The 17,037-nt window shown below is 34.6% G+C and overlaps 1 protein-coding gene and 1 long non-coding RNA gene across 3 annotated transcripts; one reads left to right on the top strand and one right to left on the bottom strand.

Annotated features, from left to right (window-relative positions):
- Nucleotides 1-5,046: 5,046 nt before the first annotated feature.
- On the bottom strand, nucleotides 5,047-6,951 carry LOC106345012. The gene is made up of 3 exons (XM_013784289.1): nucleotides 5,970-6,951; nucleotides 5,449-5,884; nucleotides 5,047-5,395 (listed from the first exon to the last, which is right to left on the bottom strand). Exons 1-3 carry the CDS (start codon nucleotides 6,949-6,951, stop codon nucleotides 5,047-5,049), a joined length of 1,767 nt encoding a protein of 588 aa, XP_013639743.1.
- Nucleotides 6,952-8,901: 1,950 nt separating this feature from the next.
- Nucleotides 8,902-16,616, top strand: LOC106293523. 2 transcript variants are annotated; one of them, XR_001260514.1, is made up of 3 exons: nucleotides 8,902-9,082; nucleotides 15,905-16,158; nucleotides 16,327-16,616. It is a non-coding gene; the product is annotated as an uncharacterized LOC106293523 (long non-coding RNA). The 2 variants fall into 2 exon arrangements; XR_001260515.1 differs by lacking the exon at nucleotides 8,902-9,082 and adding an exon at nucleotides 15,789-15,820.
- The last annotated feature ends 421 nt before the right edge of the window (nucleotides 16,617-17,037 follow it).

Consider the following 17,037-nt stretch of genomic DNA (forward strand, 5'->3'; position numbering starts at 1 on the left):
AAGTTACAAAACTCTCAAATCTCTCTCAAGAACTTGTAAATCTCCTTTTTGGTCGTCTCTAATCTCTTCTGAGTCCTAAAAGTCCTCTCTTTTCGTCCATTATTGAAGGGAGTGGGTAAAAAGGAGTGAAAAGCTCATTGGTGCGTGTGGAGCCCGTAGAGCGTGGGATCGGTCGATCCTCCGTGGTCGGATCGGTCGATCTAGTGCATGAAACCGTATGGCTTTTCTTCTTAGCTCTGGATCGGTCGATCCACAAACAATGGATCGGTCGATCTATGTCCTGTGCGATCAATACTTCTCATTCGGTCCATTGTTCGGTCCATCTTGCTTCTGAATAAATCCTGAATGCGTTCTTTTCTTGCAAGCTATCTAGTAACCTGCATATTACACTTAAGAACACCAAAACGCATCAAATAGACCAAAACATTAATTAAAACCGACCATTTAATTGCTCCAAAACGAGTTTAGAACCGTTAAAATCACGGAATATCACAAAACAATATTACCATTTCGGCCCTAGGTGAATGACACAGGCCTGCTACTGCTCCGCCTCCCGATATTTGCAGTAGGGCTAGCAATGTCTAAATTCCTTTCCGTATAGTATAAAAAGGTGTGCTTAGGCATTTACCTAATTATGAAGTAATGTTTGTGTATGAAGTGCAAATACTCAAACTTAAATAGATAAGAATATAAAAACACCAAAAACACAACAAACATATTTTATTATTCTTTCCTCTTGTTTTTTATTTATGTCTGCTTTTTTTCTATTAAAAATAAGCATGTTAATATTATTATTAATTTTTTTTTTGTCGGCTATCCATGAATGCTAGATCAAATGGTGGCAGACGAGCCGATTCTCCGAGGAGTCTCTCCGTCTGTCCGGATCTGATCTATATGGAAAAAGATGTATCCTCTGTTTCGTGCTTCTTTTGCGAGCGCATCTGCTCGGCCATTTCTACGCCGAGGAATATGAGATAAACTCACTTCCTCGAATCCTTCGTGTAGCTTCTGGAGCTCCTTCATCTCTGCCGCAAAGGTTGGCCGCTCCATCAGATTAGTAGTCATGTCTACTAGATCCGAACAATCCGTCTCAAAGCGGATCGAAAGTATACTCATATCCCTCATACATGAGGTCGTCCATAGTAAACCTTCCATCTCAGCATGCAAAGCTGAGAGCTTCCTGTTGCACACCCGTAAACCAAAGAGTTCAGAGCCCATTTGATCCTTCAGAGTCCAGCCTAAGCCACTTACACTGCCATTATTGATCCATGACGCATCAATTTGACAAGTAGGGATTCGAGGTATCCAAGGGGGTTCTGACTCGATCACCGTAGTATGGGACTCGTCCTGCACCTCATCAGCTTCCTCCTTTTCGTTAGCCTTCCTCCAACATTCCGCCTCAAGAGACGCATGTTGAAGAGTATCCATCGGGGATACGACTTTCCATTAAAGAGTTTGTCGTTCCTCGCCTTCCAAATGTACCAACATATCCATGGGAAGGTGTCGAATTGTGGTCTCAAAAGAGCCACTTCTTTTCTTCTCCAAAACAGGAAATTCATGTTTTGGTATAAAGATGTGCTCGGGAAGTAACCCGGAAGGGACGGATAGTCCGATAAAGCCCAAACCTGCAGGGCAGGAGGACATTCAAAAACTAGATGATTGATCGACTCCACTGGGTCAGCACATCTAGGACAACTCCTATCGGTGCCCAGGTGTCTGTATGTAAGTCTTTCTATCGTCGCCACGCAACCCGATAAAGCCTGCCATAAGAAATGCTTCATCTTACTCGGGGCTTTTATCCTCCAGACATGACTCTTAAGGCTCGTGATGCTGGGTTCCATGGCCCATTCTTTCTAAGGCTCAGCTTAGTTGATTAGAGTAGGTCGTAACCGGTTTTAACTGAATAAACTCCTGATTTTGTATGATTCCAAACATATCCATCCGGTACAAGGGAGCGAGATGGTATTAGTCCAAGAATCAGTGGGATGTCATCTGGATGAAAGAATTCTCTCAGAAGCTGAATGTCCCACTCCTTATCATCATCCCTAATAAAGGAATGAACAAGAAGTTGGGGTAGTCTGTAGACAATATGGTTAGCAGGTCTGGGGGGTCTAGCCACAGAGTCTGGAACCCATGCCTCACTCCAAACCCTTGTGTCTCGACCTGTACCAATCGTTTTTCGCAATCCTGAAATGAGTAGGGGTTTAGCTGCCATGATACTGCGCCACCCATATGATGGTGAGTATATGCGTCGCTCTTCTAACGGGGAGGTATTATTGTAGTACCTTCCTTTTAAAACTCGTGCCAATAAGGAATCTGGATAATGAATTAATCTCCATAATTGTTTTGCAAGAAGCGCTATATTGAAGTCATGAAGATCTCGAAAACCTAGCCCCCCAAATCTTTGGGGGTACATATCTCGTCCCATGCAATCCAATGCAAACCTCTGCTGTTTTGTTTTGAGCTCCACCAAAAGTTTGAGGTCGTACTCCTTAATTTATCAGTGATACCTTGTGGGAGTAAGTAGCTCGACATCATAAAAGTCAGGACAGCTTGTCTCACGGATTTGATTTGGACCTCTTTCCCTCCTTTGGAGAGGATTCTAGATGACCAAGTATTGACTCGTCCATATAGTCGATCTTGTACAAAATAGAAAACTTTCATCTTTGAGCCACATATTTGTTCAGGTAAACCAAGGTACATCCCCATGCCTCCTTCTGAAGAAAATCCAAGGACTTCTTTTATATCCCGTTTCAGAGACAAATCCACTCGGTTACCAAAGAACATCGAAGATTTCGATGCATTTAGTTGTTGTCCTGATGCCTTTCCATATATTTTTAGAATGTCCATGATCTCCTTGCATTGGCGTACTTCCGCCTTACAAAAGAAAAGACTGTCATCCGCGAATAAGAGGTGGGAGATCCTCGGGCTCGCCCTCGCAACCCGAAGTCCATCAATTTTATTTTCCGCCTCTGCTCCCTTTAAAAGCGAGATCAAAGCCTCAGTGCACATGATGAACAAAAAGGGGGAGAGGGGATCTCCTTGCCTCAAACCTCTCCTTGGTAGGATATGTCCTCCTGATTGTCCATTAACTAGAACTTGATATGTGACCGACGTGACACAACACATAATGAGGTCAACCAGTCTTTCATCAAAGCCCATCTTCAACATCAAAGCTGCTAGGAAGCTCCATTCCACTCTATCATACGCTTTACTCATGTCTGTTTTGATGGTCATAAACTCCTCCCTACATCTTTGGTTCGTCCGTAAGGCGTGAAAGTTTTCTTGCGCGATCAAGATATTATCAGTAATCAAACGTTTTGCCACAAAGGCAGATTGGGTCTCTGAGATCAAATGTGGGATCACCCTCTTCAGTCTCTTGCATAGTAGCTTAGAGATAATCTTGTAGCTCACGTTGCAGAGACTGATCTGTCTGAACTCAGACATCTCTCGAGGTTTCTTCGTCTTGGGGATGAGGCAGATATTTGTTTGATTCAAAAGTGGGTCAAAACTGCATGTCGCAAAAAAATCTTGTACAAGTCTGATGATGTCTTGACGCATCTCACACCAAAATTCCTGAAACAGTTTACTAGTCATGCCATCCGGTCCGGGTGCTTTTTCTGGGTTAATGTCGAAAAGAGCTCTCCTGATCTCATGTTCCATCGGTTCTCCCAAGAGTAACCTATTATCGGAGTGGGACACCTTTTCAGTAATAAAGCGAAGAGATGCATCTAACTCTGTCGGCGAGGAGGTAGAGAAAAGGTCTCGAAAGTATTGAACAGCTACGTTCTCTACCTCGATCTCACTCTCTACCAGCCGCCCATGTTTGTCTTTTATACTGATTATCCAGTTCTGGGCTCTCCTTTGTTGTGTAATGGCATGATGGAATTTTGTGTTCCTGTCTCCGTGTTTGTGCCACTGGTCCCTGCTTTTTTGTTCCCAGAACATGTTTTCCTCTCGAAAGGCCAAAATCAATTGTTTCCTCAAGTCTTCCACTTCTTCCGTAGTCGAATTTTCGTCATCTTGTGCATGATCTATCTTCTGTTTTAATTCTTTTGTTAGTATGTCAGAGTTTGTTGGATTTTGCTTCTTCCAAGAGCTAATCTTATTTCGGCATGAGGTAACTTTTTGGTGAAAATTCCTAACTGGAATTTCATCAAATTGTCCCCATCCCGAGACCACTGCCTCCTTGAAACCTGGTTTTCCTATCCATCTTTTGTCAAATCTGAAGGTCTTGTTTTTTTTTCCGTCGATTATTGGATTGGATGCGCGCTAGGACCGGCCTATGGTCTGAGCACCAAAGTTTTAAAAATTCTACAACTGAATGGGTAAATAAGGTGTGCCATTCTTCATTCGCCACTGCTCTATCTAATTTGCATTTAACTTTCTCGGATCGCCTTTTTCCCACCCACGAGAATGAGTTTCCTTTATATGGAAAGTCGAGCATTCCACAATTTTCTAACATGGTACGGAAGGGGAGAAAAGAGCTCTCAAAACGACGTCTTCCTCCCCTCTTTTCATGGTTTCCCGTAATCTCATTGAAATCTCCAATCATAAACCACGCTCCTCCACGGTTGGTACTCATGCGTGACAATCGTTCCTAAACTAAGTCCCGATGTCCAACAACAGGGTCGCCATACACAAAGGTCATAAAGATAGCGTGTCCTTCAAGTCTAGTTTCAATATCAATCATATGTGCGTCCGCATAGAAAATAGTAACCGAGGGATCATCCATATAAAAAAGTGCAAGTCCACCACTTCTACCAACCGGATCAACGGTACAAACATGATCATATCCAAAAGAAACTTGCACATCTTGTAAAAACCTCCGATTGTTCTTAGTCTCTGAAAGAAATAAAAACTTAGGTAAAAAACAATGAAACAACTCATGTAGATGCTCCTTGGTCAAGTCGGCTCCCGCCCCTTGACAATGCCAAGCGATTGTGTTCATCCCGGGATTTTTGGTAGTTTATTATTTCCCACCGTTGCTGATTTTTTGTTGTTCTTCACGGCTGTCTCACTGTCACTTGGAGAGGGGGCATGGGCCTACTGCAGATTCGGCCCAATCTTATAAACTCTAGCCTTTCCAGAAGCCCGACCCATTAGGTTCCTCTGTGTCAGAGAGACACCAGTTGCAATTGGGCTTGGGGAGCTCCGTTTCTTCTTTGCCGGCGATGGACGCGATTTTGATGATGGGGTTTGAGCAGGACAAGATTCAGTTGTTTGATCAAACGGGGCCAGAGGACTTGGTCTCGCAGAGAGTTTCTTGCCTATCTCCGGCTCAGAAGGAGCCGTGTTTATCTGCTCGATTCCTCTTGAGCCGGCGCGATCACAGCCTCCACTTGTTCCAGATCCTCCGTCAATAGGTCGTCTTCCTCCATCAGATCGTCTTCCTCTAGCAGGTCATCGTTATCGTAATTAGCCTCATCCACCATCCAGTCTTCTTACTCTAGGATTTTTTCTGCATCAGGATCCTCTACATTCTCCCTCGTCTCCTCCGCATGAAAAGCAGGTTGTTTAACAGTCTCCCGATCCACCGACTCTTCCTCCTCTTCTAGAGTCTGTTCATACCAACTCTTTTCTTTTTCCTTTGAAGGTTGGATCTTCAGTGGACCGACTTGCAGATTACTTGAAGACCGAGGCCTTTCTTCTTCAAATTTTAAGCTCTTCTTTGCAGAGCTTCCCTCATCAAATACATTCTCCAAATCAGCCACTTTTCCTTTCAGCTTTTGATCCTCAATAGATTTTGATCGTAGATTAAGCTTAAAAGGCCGTTCCCGAACGTGTTCAGGAGACAAGTTTGTACTGATTCTCTCCTTTAAGGATTTGTCAGTCACTGGCTGAGGCAGGGGAAGGGAGCGAGCAAGTTGTTTCGCACGAGAAGCTGTAGGGAGTTGCTCTTCCTCCGAGTTTCTTCTTGAGGGTAGGTGCTTGCTCGATTCTTTCCTTTCCTCTTCTCTTTTTTTTACTTGAAGCAAAAGATTCATCATATCTTCTCTTGTTGTAAGTTTCTTTTTGGTGTGGCAGTTTCTCTTGTTCACGAGGAGCTAGACGGTGGTCTCGGCGGTAGTCTTCTCTAGGAGCATAACGGGAGTCAATGCGTTTCCAAACGCTGTCCCTGATGTCTCGTTGAGGATGATCTCCCTGTCGCCTTTCCTGTGGCAATGGAGCCTTTGAGACAGGTGCGGTTGCTCTCCTTGAGTTCTCTCCATTTCTGTTGACTTCCATTCTAGGGAAGGGGACTTGGTCTCTTGATAGGTCTTTCTCTTTTGCTAACTGTTCTCTTTGTTCATCAGTTATTTGAGGGCAAGTATCGATTTCATGGGATATGAGACGACAGTGGTGGCACCAACGATGGAGGTTTGAGTATTCAAGAGTTACAGGGACGATCTCACCCGAAGGTAGTTGCGCACGGAGCTTGAATTTTAAGGGACGCTCTGCATCCAGCTCCAATTCAAATTTTGCTGCCTTTTCTTCCACTTTTCCAACTAGCCCGAGTCCCTTCCCAAGGGCCTTGAAGATTGGCTCAAGCCAGAAGTGTGTCGGAATTCCAGTGGCACTGACCCAGAAAGTCATCTTGTGAGGAAACGAGTCACCTACGTGTGGAGTCCAACGTTCCAGAGCAAAAGACCATTTGTTGAAATGGCAGGGTCGTTTACTGAGCACCTTCTGTAGGTCAGCCTCCGACTCAAAATCAAATTGAAATCTGTGATTCCCAAGGTCCACACCTCTAGCTCTGCCTTCAACATCCCATATGTTGGGTCTAGGCAGGAGGGCAATGAGGGCTTCCACACTCCTTTTCTCTTTGTTTGAAAGCCTACCCACTAAGCTAAGTTGAAAGCGAGCAATGAGCTCAGAGTTGTCAACGTCAGGGAGGATAACCAGGTCATCATCTTCCTCTTCCAGTTGGAGCGTGTTGTTCAAGCTGAGAGAGTTACTAGAGTTAGCCATCTTCAAAATTACCAAGAGACGTTTTGAGGTCTGGGGGTAACACTGAGCTTGAGGGAAGTAGTTCTTTGAAGCAGCTTATAGTGAGAAGAAAAAGGTCGGTTGGGGATCTGTAGATACACCGGGCAGACCGTCTTTTGTAGGAGCTTGGACCTAGCAAAGGAGAAATATAGGAGGTACCAGTATAGAGAGGAACAACTTTGAATAAATACTCGTCAGAACCGAGCTAAACGCAACGGTCTGAGGAGATTATCAAGTTGAACTGAGGTGAGATGTTGGAAGCCATGCTCTGGTTAGGTCTTTTCCTTAGATTGTTGGAGGATTTCATGGCTTGAAACATCTAAAGTGGATTACAGGAGGTGAATCATCGGTAGGAATTGAAGATAAAATTCTGAAATTGTAGAAACCATCGTCGGAGGAAAGTAGATCTAGGTTAAACCACCGTCCGTACGAGGTTTAGAAGGCGGAGCTCTGTTCTCGAGAGAGTAGTTGAAGCGTGCATCGGTAGTCGGGCCTGAGAGCATATTTTGATTTTTGTTCTTTGAGTCGGTCCACACTCATGTTAATATTATTATAAACCAAGCTATATGAATTATATTAATAGAGTATTAACTCTAGAAAAATCCTGTGAAAAATATTTGGATTAATATAATTAAATGAATTACCAAATAATATAATTTTAAATGACTTATCATATAATGATATTAATTCATTTGTTTATATTATTAGATGAATTAAATAAACTTTTTCTTGATTAATATACGTTTAAATAAAAAAATTATGTTTTAAAATATAAAAATATTTTAATCATTTCTAAAAGTGATAACGCATATATGATATCACATTGTCATTGAAAAATGATTGAAATTTTTAGAATTATTTATTTGACTGTTTTGCATTCATTTGACACATTTTTATACTATATATATAGTGAATGAGTGAATTTAATTAATGTTATTAAGTTTAGATTAATTAGTTTTCAAAAATCCATGATTTATTTTTATTCACTACTAATATAAACATAATAAAAAACCGTTTTTATAATTGTTTATATAGTATCATATGTATTTATATGTATCTTATCAGTTTATATAATGTAATCTAGATATTTACTTATTTCTATAAATAAATTTGTTAATTCATCTATATTTAAGATGCTTAATTGTATGTTTGGAAACATAGATTAGATTAGGTAATTCTACGAATAGTTTCCTTTGAAAAACTTTAATTAAATAAATAAAAAATGAAAAACAATCAACCAATCAAATTATAACAATTAATTGGAGAGCTCTTCTATGAGCGACACGTCAGCATAAATCACTAAAGTGACTTCTCAATTAATATATAGGAGGATGATTTATAAAGAAACTGATGTTTATTATGTTTTTTTGTAAATTAATATATTAAAATTAATTATATTTTACAGAGAAAAAAGAATGGCATTAGATGTAATTAAAAGGTTATTTTAAGGGTTAATTTATATTTATACTTCAGTTTTAATAGATTAGATATATTTAATTGAAAATTTTTAGAAAAATATGAGTCAATCGAATTTTAAAATTATTAATCTTTAGGATGATGAAACCATACAAATCTTCTTCTTTTTTCTTAAAAAAATAAAATATTTATTTTCCCAGAAATCAAAATCCTTTAGAAGTAAAATGATACAAATATATAATCAGAGGCTCCTATCCATTTAACCTTTGGAAAAAGAATCAGATAAAACTAAGCAAGAAAACTGTAAGGCTCAAATTTGTTTGCAAATAAAAATGTCTCTATCAGTACGTCATGAGCCCATGAGTAATATAAACCCTTAGCTATTGAATATACGAAAAACATAAAACTTTTCTATCAATTGATTTTTGTTTTCAACAGCCATTTTTAAAAGGAAAATTGGGCTCAATAACACAAAAAAAAAACATAATTCACTATCTAAAAAATCTTACCCTCTCTCCTCCTTTATCTTCCTATCTTTGTTTTTCTCTCTCTAAAAATCTAATTTTCTTTTTTTGGTTATTTCACCAATAATCCCTTTTTAAAAACTATGGGGCGGAGGTCCTAAATAATCTCCAAGAGTTTTCTCGATGGAGGTTAAACCATGGTACCATTTTACTTGGGCAAGCAATCGCGAACGGTAACTTCTAAAACTTGAATTGAACTGATCAGGTACTACTGCTTGGTTAATACAACATCCATTTTTTTTTTTGCTTTTATTTAGTTACCATTTTACATTCCCGTATACCGGTTTTGATTTATTTGTTTTCTATTTGTATATTGATATAACAAAATTTGAGCGAAGTTTCTGAAATTAGAGTTATTATTCCTAAATCTCATTGAGATTTTCATATAAGCAAGAAGCATATTAAGTATTACGTAGCATCGACATCAAATATTATATATCTATGTATGCGCAGGGGCGGAGCTACATAAGGTAAGTAAGGGGCAGCTGCCCTCATAAATTTTAAAATTTCCTTTAAATGCTAAGAAGAAAATTTGATTACCCCACTGAAAAATATTTATTGCCCCCTATAACACAATCAATTCGAAAAAAATCAGTTTAATTTCTCCATTATTTCTGTTTTTAAACGCCATTTAATACATTTTTGATACCATTATCATGTTTCCTTATCTGATTCGCAAACATTAAACCATTAGTTCCATTTTATATAAAGAAAACGATTTTCTTTCTTCAACAATAATTTGCTTGATGGTTTTAGTAAACATCAAATAAATAATTAGTATTTCCATCATTTTAAGTTTCATAATTTTTGTAAGAAACCCTCTTTCATAATCTAAATATATGTATTTTTAACACAAGTATATGTATTTGTATTTGTCATACCATGTGAAAAACATATTTTCATTGTTAGAATTTTTTATTATTTTTTGATATTAAGCAACTTTTGTAAAAAAATTGTTTTACATATAAACTATATGGTAATGAATTTATAGAATTGACAAAAATGCATTTATAAGATAATTTAATTATTTAATAATAATGTTCTTATAATTATTATTTGCCCAATGAATTTTTTTCTGGCTCGGCCGTATGCCTTTTTAAACGTTTGGACGCATCTCGAATGCTTTTTGGTTCACCAAATTGAGATATACATGATCAAAATTTCTGCAAAAGTCTATACGTGTCAGAAGAATGACCAGTTTTTGCAAATTATTTGGAAGATACCAAGATTTTGAAAGAAAGTTTCTTCAGCTAATAGATCATTCATGTACCAAAAACACAAAATTTAAAGGCGGATAGTCTAGCACGCAATGCCAAAAAACAACTTTCTTATGTCGTTCACATGGATCCGGAACCACCAATTTGGTTTTAACCGGATGACAAAAAAAAACTATACGTGTCAGTATCATATTGTAAATTTATCTCATTTCAAACACATCTATATAATAGTACATGATTGGACCAGGAGTTTCACGTTGCCCACAAACACATGCTAAGATAAGCACAACAACATCGAGCTGTGGTCGGGAAACGCTTAGAGATTGCGTGAACAAATTGTTATCATGAAATAACCACGGAAACGGATTTTCATTTAAGCTTCATTTTTTTTCGGAGCATAACAAGATTAAGAAAACGATATAGTAGGTGAGAATTAACTTGTAAATGCAGGTACAATTTGCATTTGGTAATCGATGCAGTGCATAAGTACGTTTATCCAAGATTTAGACAAAAACTTTAGACGGTCGAAATTGTAGCTAGGAACTTAAAAGAATTAAAATATGTCATTTTTTCAAGGTTAAAAAGATATGAATACGCCAGAGAGAAATGTATCTTACTTGTATTAAATACGCAATAGAGAATGAACCTAATTTACTTGTTCACTAGATGATCTTGATCCGCGCTTTGCAAGCGTGGAATATTTTATGATAAAAAATTCCACTAATAACTTAACAAATATTTTTTTAACTGTAAAACTTTAAAATATTTTTTAATTTCAATCAGTGCTTTTAAATTCAACCTCAACCCGTAGTCAAACCGGTTAATCCAGTAATCCGATAATTCGATTTAGGTTTTTAAAACATATTAAAAAAATCACTAGAACCCGAGATTAACCGATTGAACCGATGGATGACCGCATATGTAATCCAATTTGATTTAAATTGTTAGTGTTTCATAATATGTCACCTTTTAATCCAAATTTCAAAAGTTCATCGTTTTGCAATTTTATAAAGTTACGACGTTACTACAAAATTTTGATAGAGAAAATGATAGATATAAAATAATTAAGAACTATAAATATGTTGATCATATTACTCCTTTTTATATAATTAAATTAATTTATTATATTTATTTTACAATGTATAACATATATATATATATATATATATATATATTATGTAATGGCTATTATTGAATTATTATGTTACTTAAATAAATAATATAACCATTATTTAGGAAATATAATTAAAATAATCCGTTAATTTAATTGATTTATTATTGATTAAAAATATTTTTTAGTATTTAAACCAGTAAAAATAAGTTCTATTTATTTTGGTTGTTTTATAAATTATTTGAGTTTTTTCAATCATCTAATTTATCTAAATAATTTGAAAGAAAATTGTTAGAATTCATTAAAAAGATGAGACCTAATATTTTATATTGTTTGGACACAAAATTAATTATATTTTTGTTAGGAAACATGGATAATAGTATTAAAAATGAGTATATTGTTTGGAAACATGGATAATAGTATAAAAAAATAAATATTAGTGATTATATGTAGGTTTAATTATAAAATAGAAAGATGTATTTAATTTAAAAATTTACAGAATAAATGTTAGGTACAACTCAATTTAAAGCAAAGTCAAAATATTGAAAATATTTTATACCAACATATAGGGTGTGAGTGTATAGTTATTTTGGAGTAATTTTTTTAGAGTACAACTCTGAGGGCAGCTGAATATTTACAAATCAGGAAAACTCAGGGTAAAAAACATTTCAGCTGAATATAGCTTAAAATAGCAGAAATTATCTCTCCACTTTTGAGGAGAGTAAACAATAGTTCAAAAACAACATAATCCCGTTTTGGTTATTCAAATTCAAGTCCTGTAGAATACGTGTGTGAATTGTTAATATAATACTTTTAAAGAAATTGTTAATAGAATACAGTTTCAGATTACTTTTATTCATAAAAGGGTTATTGTATTTTATGGTTTTTCACTGGTCTTTAGCTGAATTGTGTTTGTATTTTGAGCTTAATGTGATGACTCGTTACAATTAGATAACGAAGCTTAATATTTTATCTTAAGGGACCGTGCATGAATATGGAATCAAAAGTATTGTTTGTAAGAAACCAAGAAACTGATAAAGCACCATGCATATATAGAGATATAAGGGTGGGACAAATGTGGTATCAAAGTATCATAGAATGAAGATTTTCTTATCGTCGCATTATTGTGGCTTTATTCTTTTAGTTTTGGAATGACATGTGACACATCCAAAGTTGGCAATGGCATAGATTCCCAAAACAATCATCCTTTTGTTTTGTTTTTAACACTCATCCTTTTGGTTTATACCAAGTTGATGATGAATTGAAATCTCTCAGTTTCTATTTTGTACAGTAAAAACCCCAACTAACCTTTTCTAGAATGTCATATTACCGAATTTATGTGTCATATTACCTTTTTATAAATGACATTGCCGCATTGATACAGTAAAAACCAAGCATGTAAACTGTTTGTTGTGGACATGATCATCAACTGATCACAGCCTTTTTGATGCCATCTACTGATCTACATATTAATTATTTTCGAGTGCTAGTATTTACAGAGTAATTTGGTAAAATAACAAAATAGAAAACCTCATTCTAGATTAAGTAAATAACACAATTAACATTGAGAAAATAACCATATATGTTTTTGGATATAATATTGTGTGTGTATTATGTATTAATTCCAAACGTACACTAACACGCGCTAGATCTGTTTCTCTGTCCATGTTTAGTTAAATATGTGTTTCCTCTTCCCCCTATCATCTTATTTTTATCTCTTAATATAAACTAATTCAGACTTATAGTTCGACACTTCTATGTAGGCTACAATATCGTTTCATTTATAAAAACTAGTTTAGTAAACTAACACACATTTCCTTTAAAATAAATTATTAAAAAACTTATAGTTAAAAACGTAGACTAGAATAGCACATTATTATTATTTTATAAAAATTAAAAGAAAGAGTACAATATGATTTTGAAATCACTCATAGAATGAATCTAATTTATAAACAAAGTGTTTTCTCTATGTGATGTTTTTTCTCTATAAAAAAAAAAGTTAATGTGATAAATTTAAGTCGTATCTTCTTGGCAGAATCTCACTATTAGATTAAATTCGTGGACCTATATATGCTTCGAATAATAAATGTTTTTCGTTTGCAGTCTACATTTATATCTGTTATGATTTACATAGTTCTAACCTAGACCACTTGATAATGATTTGATTTACTCATATCTTTTACATCTACTTTATTAAAATAAAACTACAAATAAAAAATAACCCAAACACTTACAACTTAATCACAATGCAATGTCATTGAAGTAATTAATAAACTTAAATCTAAATTAATTTTTTTTTCCTAAATCTATTCCACAACAAATTCATGATAATATTACACTTAATGCACATTAATACTATAAACCTTAATATGTAAAGTAGAAAAACCCTTTCCATAAATTCGTGGATATTATCCTCCGTTAAACAGTAAAATCAATTAACAATATTTAAAAAATTTAAAGGATATGTTGTATTTGAGAATAAAAACTTAATAATGAGAACATATTTAAAAAGATCCATTTTACTTGATAATTCTAAATTTGTACCTAATTAAAATTTTCAAATAACCAATTTGACTAATCTATTTAATTGACGATATTGTTTTAGATATATAAAACTAAAATGCTATTAGAAAATTATTTTTAAATTATGTATGATATTACATATTTTCAATTGAATTTTACCTTAAATTAGTTTTCTTTAATAAGGATTTGAAATATTAGATTTGGTAATAAAATGTACATTTAAGTATTAGTATTAAAAAAATTAAAAACACCTAAAATTTTTCTTATGAGAAAATTGTAATAGAGAAAGTTTCAAAAGAATATTCTTCAAGTTTTGTATGTAAAGAAAAACATTTAGACAAGATAACAATGTTCTATAAAAAAGAGAAAAAAGTTCATATAAAATAAAAATTCTACATATAATAAAATGTTAAAGTAAATAAGTTAAAATTAAATTAATATGATAATAATATAAATACAAGAAATGTAATTACTCATTCTAACAAATCACTCATTTTAATAAGTATAATATAAATATTTTACTAAAAATGCACGACGAATATTTATATATCGGATTGAAAAATTAAAAATTAAGACTACTTGTATAACGGGTTGGAAATTTAAATATAGTTATCATTTATGACCAAAAACCTATCAAAACATCTCAATTATTATTTTTCGCATATATATTTTAGTTAATGGAAAATACATACATAAACTAAAAATATACTAAAATTTTATATTTTAATTATTATGCGTAATGTCATAATAAAAAATACATAATACGTGCAAAAATAAATAAATATTATATTATTTATAGAAAACAAAAGTATATTTCTAAAAATGAAAAAAATAGTTTCTCTTTTTTACTATGAACCCAAATGTTGTAAATTATTCTTTTCAACGCGTATCAAACCCGACCAATGAAATGCTACTAGCATTTCCTTTACCACTAGCCAATTCAGTATCGGGTAAATAAAAATGATATCGGTTAAATAAAAACAAATATTTGCGTGATATTTGCATTTACAGTTATATAAATTAATCATTTTACTTTTACTATTAGTGGAATTATGTAACAACAATATATGTATTATGTGATGTATTTTTGTCACCATTTTATTATAATTTTTATAGATTTTATAATGGTGTAAAAAATATTTAGTTACATTACCTAAACAAAAAAAACACCCCCTGCCCGGTCGGACGGGTCCAGAGTATTGGATTATAATTTATCGTATAATTCAAATGAAATTGGATAATAAATATTAACAAACATATTATAATATAACACGTTTTCGCAAAGAAAATATCAAGTCTTTAGAATATCTTACAGATTAGTTAGTATAACATATCTGATTCTATTATATAACTACGTACGTGTTGAACTGCCTATGGTTTGGCTATAGGTAGTGGGATTGACCCACATAACCTTAATAATGGCATGTGAAAATATAAAATAATGAAATATCGATTAGAATCACTAACCCCTTTTCCAAAAGGATGGAGAAAGTGTAGAAACGTTTGGAAAGATTAAACCCTAATCATCTCAACTCTCAAGAACTTTACTAACCCAATAAAACTAGAATCGAATACCAAATAACTACAGAAAAGTAAATTTTGTTTGAGTTAAGAAGCTATTATAAGAATATGGAAGTATCGAGTGTAAGTAACTAAGTATAGTTCCCTTATTAGTTTTAGAAATATCAAACTCTTGTTAATTGAACTCTGCGAGGAAAAAAGCTACTCAAAAATGTAGCTAAATGATTTGAATAGACAGCCCACATAATTCAGCATCCTTTGGTTTCTAGAAGATAATTCAGCTCGAAAATTATCTCGAGAGTTGTCCCATTTTGTTATATATCTTAACTTATATAATTTTTTTTTTTTGATAATCCAGTATCCGACCACTTTGCGTGATCGACTAGCCCACCGGGCCTAAGCCCAAGCCATTACAGGATTTTTAAGCGTCCACTTAAGGGCCCCTGGTTACGCGAAGTGGTCTGGAGGGCGAGAGGCAGCCCATGTAAATACCCCTCGTGGCCGGGGCTCGAACTCGGGTGGCGGGCACCTCAGCCGAGGTTCTTTTACCACCAGACTACGAGGCCCGGTTTTAACTTATATAATTTGTTAGTATTGATGTGGATACATTGCTAATTTTGTAGGGCCAATACTAAAGTTTATGAAGAGAGATTCCTAGTGTATGGTGAAAAATCATCATGACGCCCACAAAGAGAAAATGCAACTTGTAGTAATATTGTACATTAAATTTTTCCTTTACCTTAACCATTGGAGATGATTTATCTTTAATTTTTACCTTTTAAATGTATTTCGAATAATGTTGCTAACATCATTCTAAGTTCGAGGGATCAACTCATCATCGACATGTACAGCTTTTTAATCATCGCTCTCTCCCTAAGTAAAATATCTTCCTCCATCTCGGTGACTATTTAACCTATCAGTTCACCTTTATTTAGTCACTTTCGAATATACTAATATTTTTGTTACTTAAAAGGGTTAAAATGTTTTTACTTTACACCTTGCTTGTAGATGCGACCTGAAACATTGTGTATGTTTCTCATTGCAGATCTTACTCTTACAAACATGAGAAACTGAAAATCAAGTCCATCCGGTGCCAAGTACCAAATGATTCAGCATGTTATATAAAACATAAGAGTGCTGGTCAAGGATATTGTGATCAGTTGATCATAAAGCCCAGCTCGACACAAATTACTAAGTCCGAACATGATTTAACGATGTTTTGACAAAGGGTTATTGATTATCATATTTGTTGCGCAGATCGAGCTGCCAAACATAGAACAACATTGGCTCTTTCGGTTACGATTGGTCGTTTGGTTCTAGCCGATTAAACTTATATTAATGTCGTAGTTTATTTTTATTTTTTAGTCAAGTACGTATTGATTCATGAGATTTTTGTCCCCCCACAACATCTGCAGTCAAATACCCACTAAATCATTGAACATGTGCAAGTTTTTGAACCATGTGATATTGAAATGTAGTACTAACTAAGATGCTTAACAAGCCACAATGGTCCAAATACTAGAGAACATACCATATTACCCTTGACACCTTGTGTGCAAAAAAAAAAGAAGATCAGGTTGAGCAATGGATCACAACCATTTCGTACGCATAAAAACAACAGATTTATATGTTACCAAGCGTAAAATCTTTAAAACGAAAAGCAATGTGAATGGTAGGTATTTGTATGAATGTTAGGTTTTATGATTAAGAGATTTGTTCAAGGAGAAGAGGACATGGGCAACCACAAGAAAAGGGT

The sequence above is a fragment of the Brassica oleracea genome, chromosome C5 (assembly GCF_000695525.1).
Source record: "Brassica oleracea var. oleracea cultivar TO1000 chromosome C5, BOL, whole genome shotgun sequence".
Lineage (NCBI taxonomy): Eukaryota > Viridiplantae > Streptophyta > Magnoliopsida > Brassicales > Brassicaceae > Brassica > Brassica oleracea.

Excerpts from the sequence above, each read along its gene's own strand:
- LOC106345012 (XM_013784289.1), bottom strand. The coding sequence starts at position 6,951 with ATGGCTAACTCTAGTAACTCTCTCAGCTTGAACAACACGCTCCAACTG. Across the intron at positions 5,885-5,969 it reads TGATGAATCTTTTGCTTCAA|CTTCTCGTGCGAAACAACTT; the intron begins GTAAAAAAAAGA and ends AACTCCCTACAG. Across the intron at positions 5,396-5,448 it reads GATGCAGAAAAAATCCTAGA|AGGAAGACGATCTGATGGAG; the intron begins GTAAGAAGACTG and ends ATGACCTGCTAG.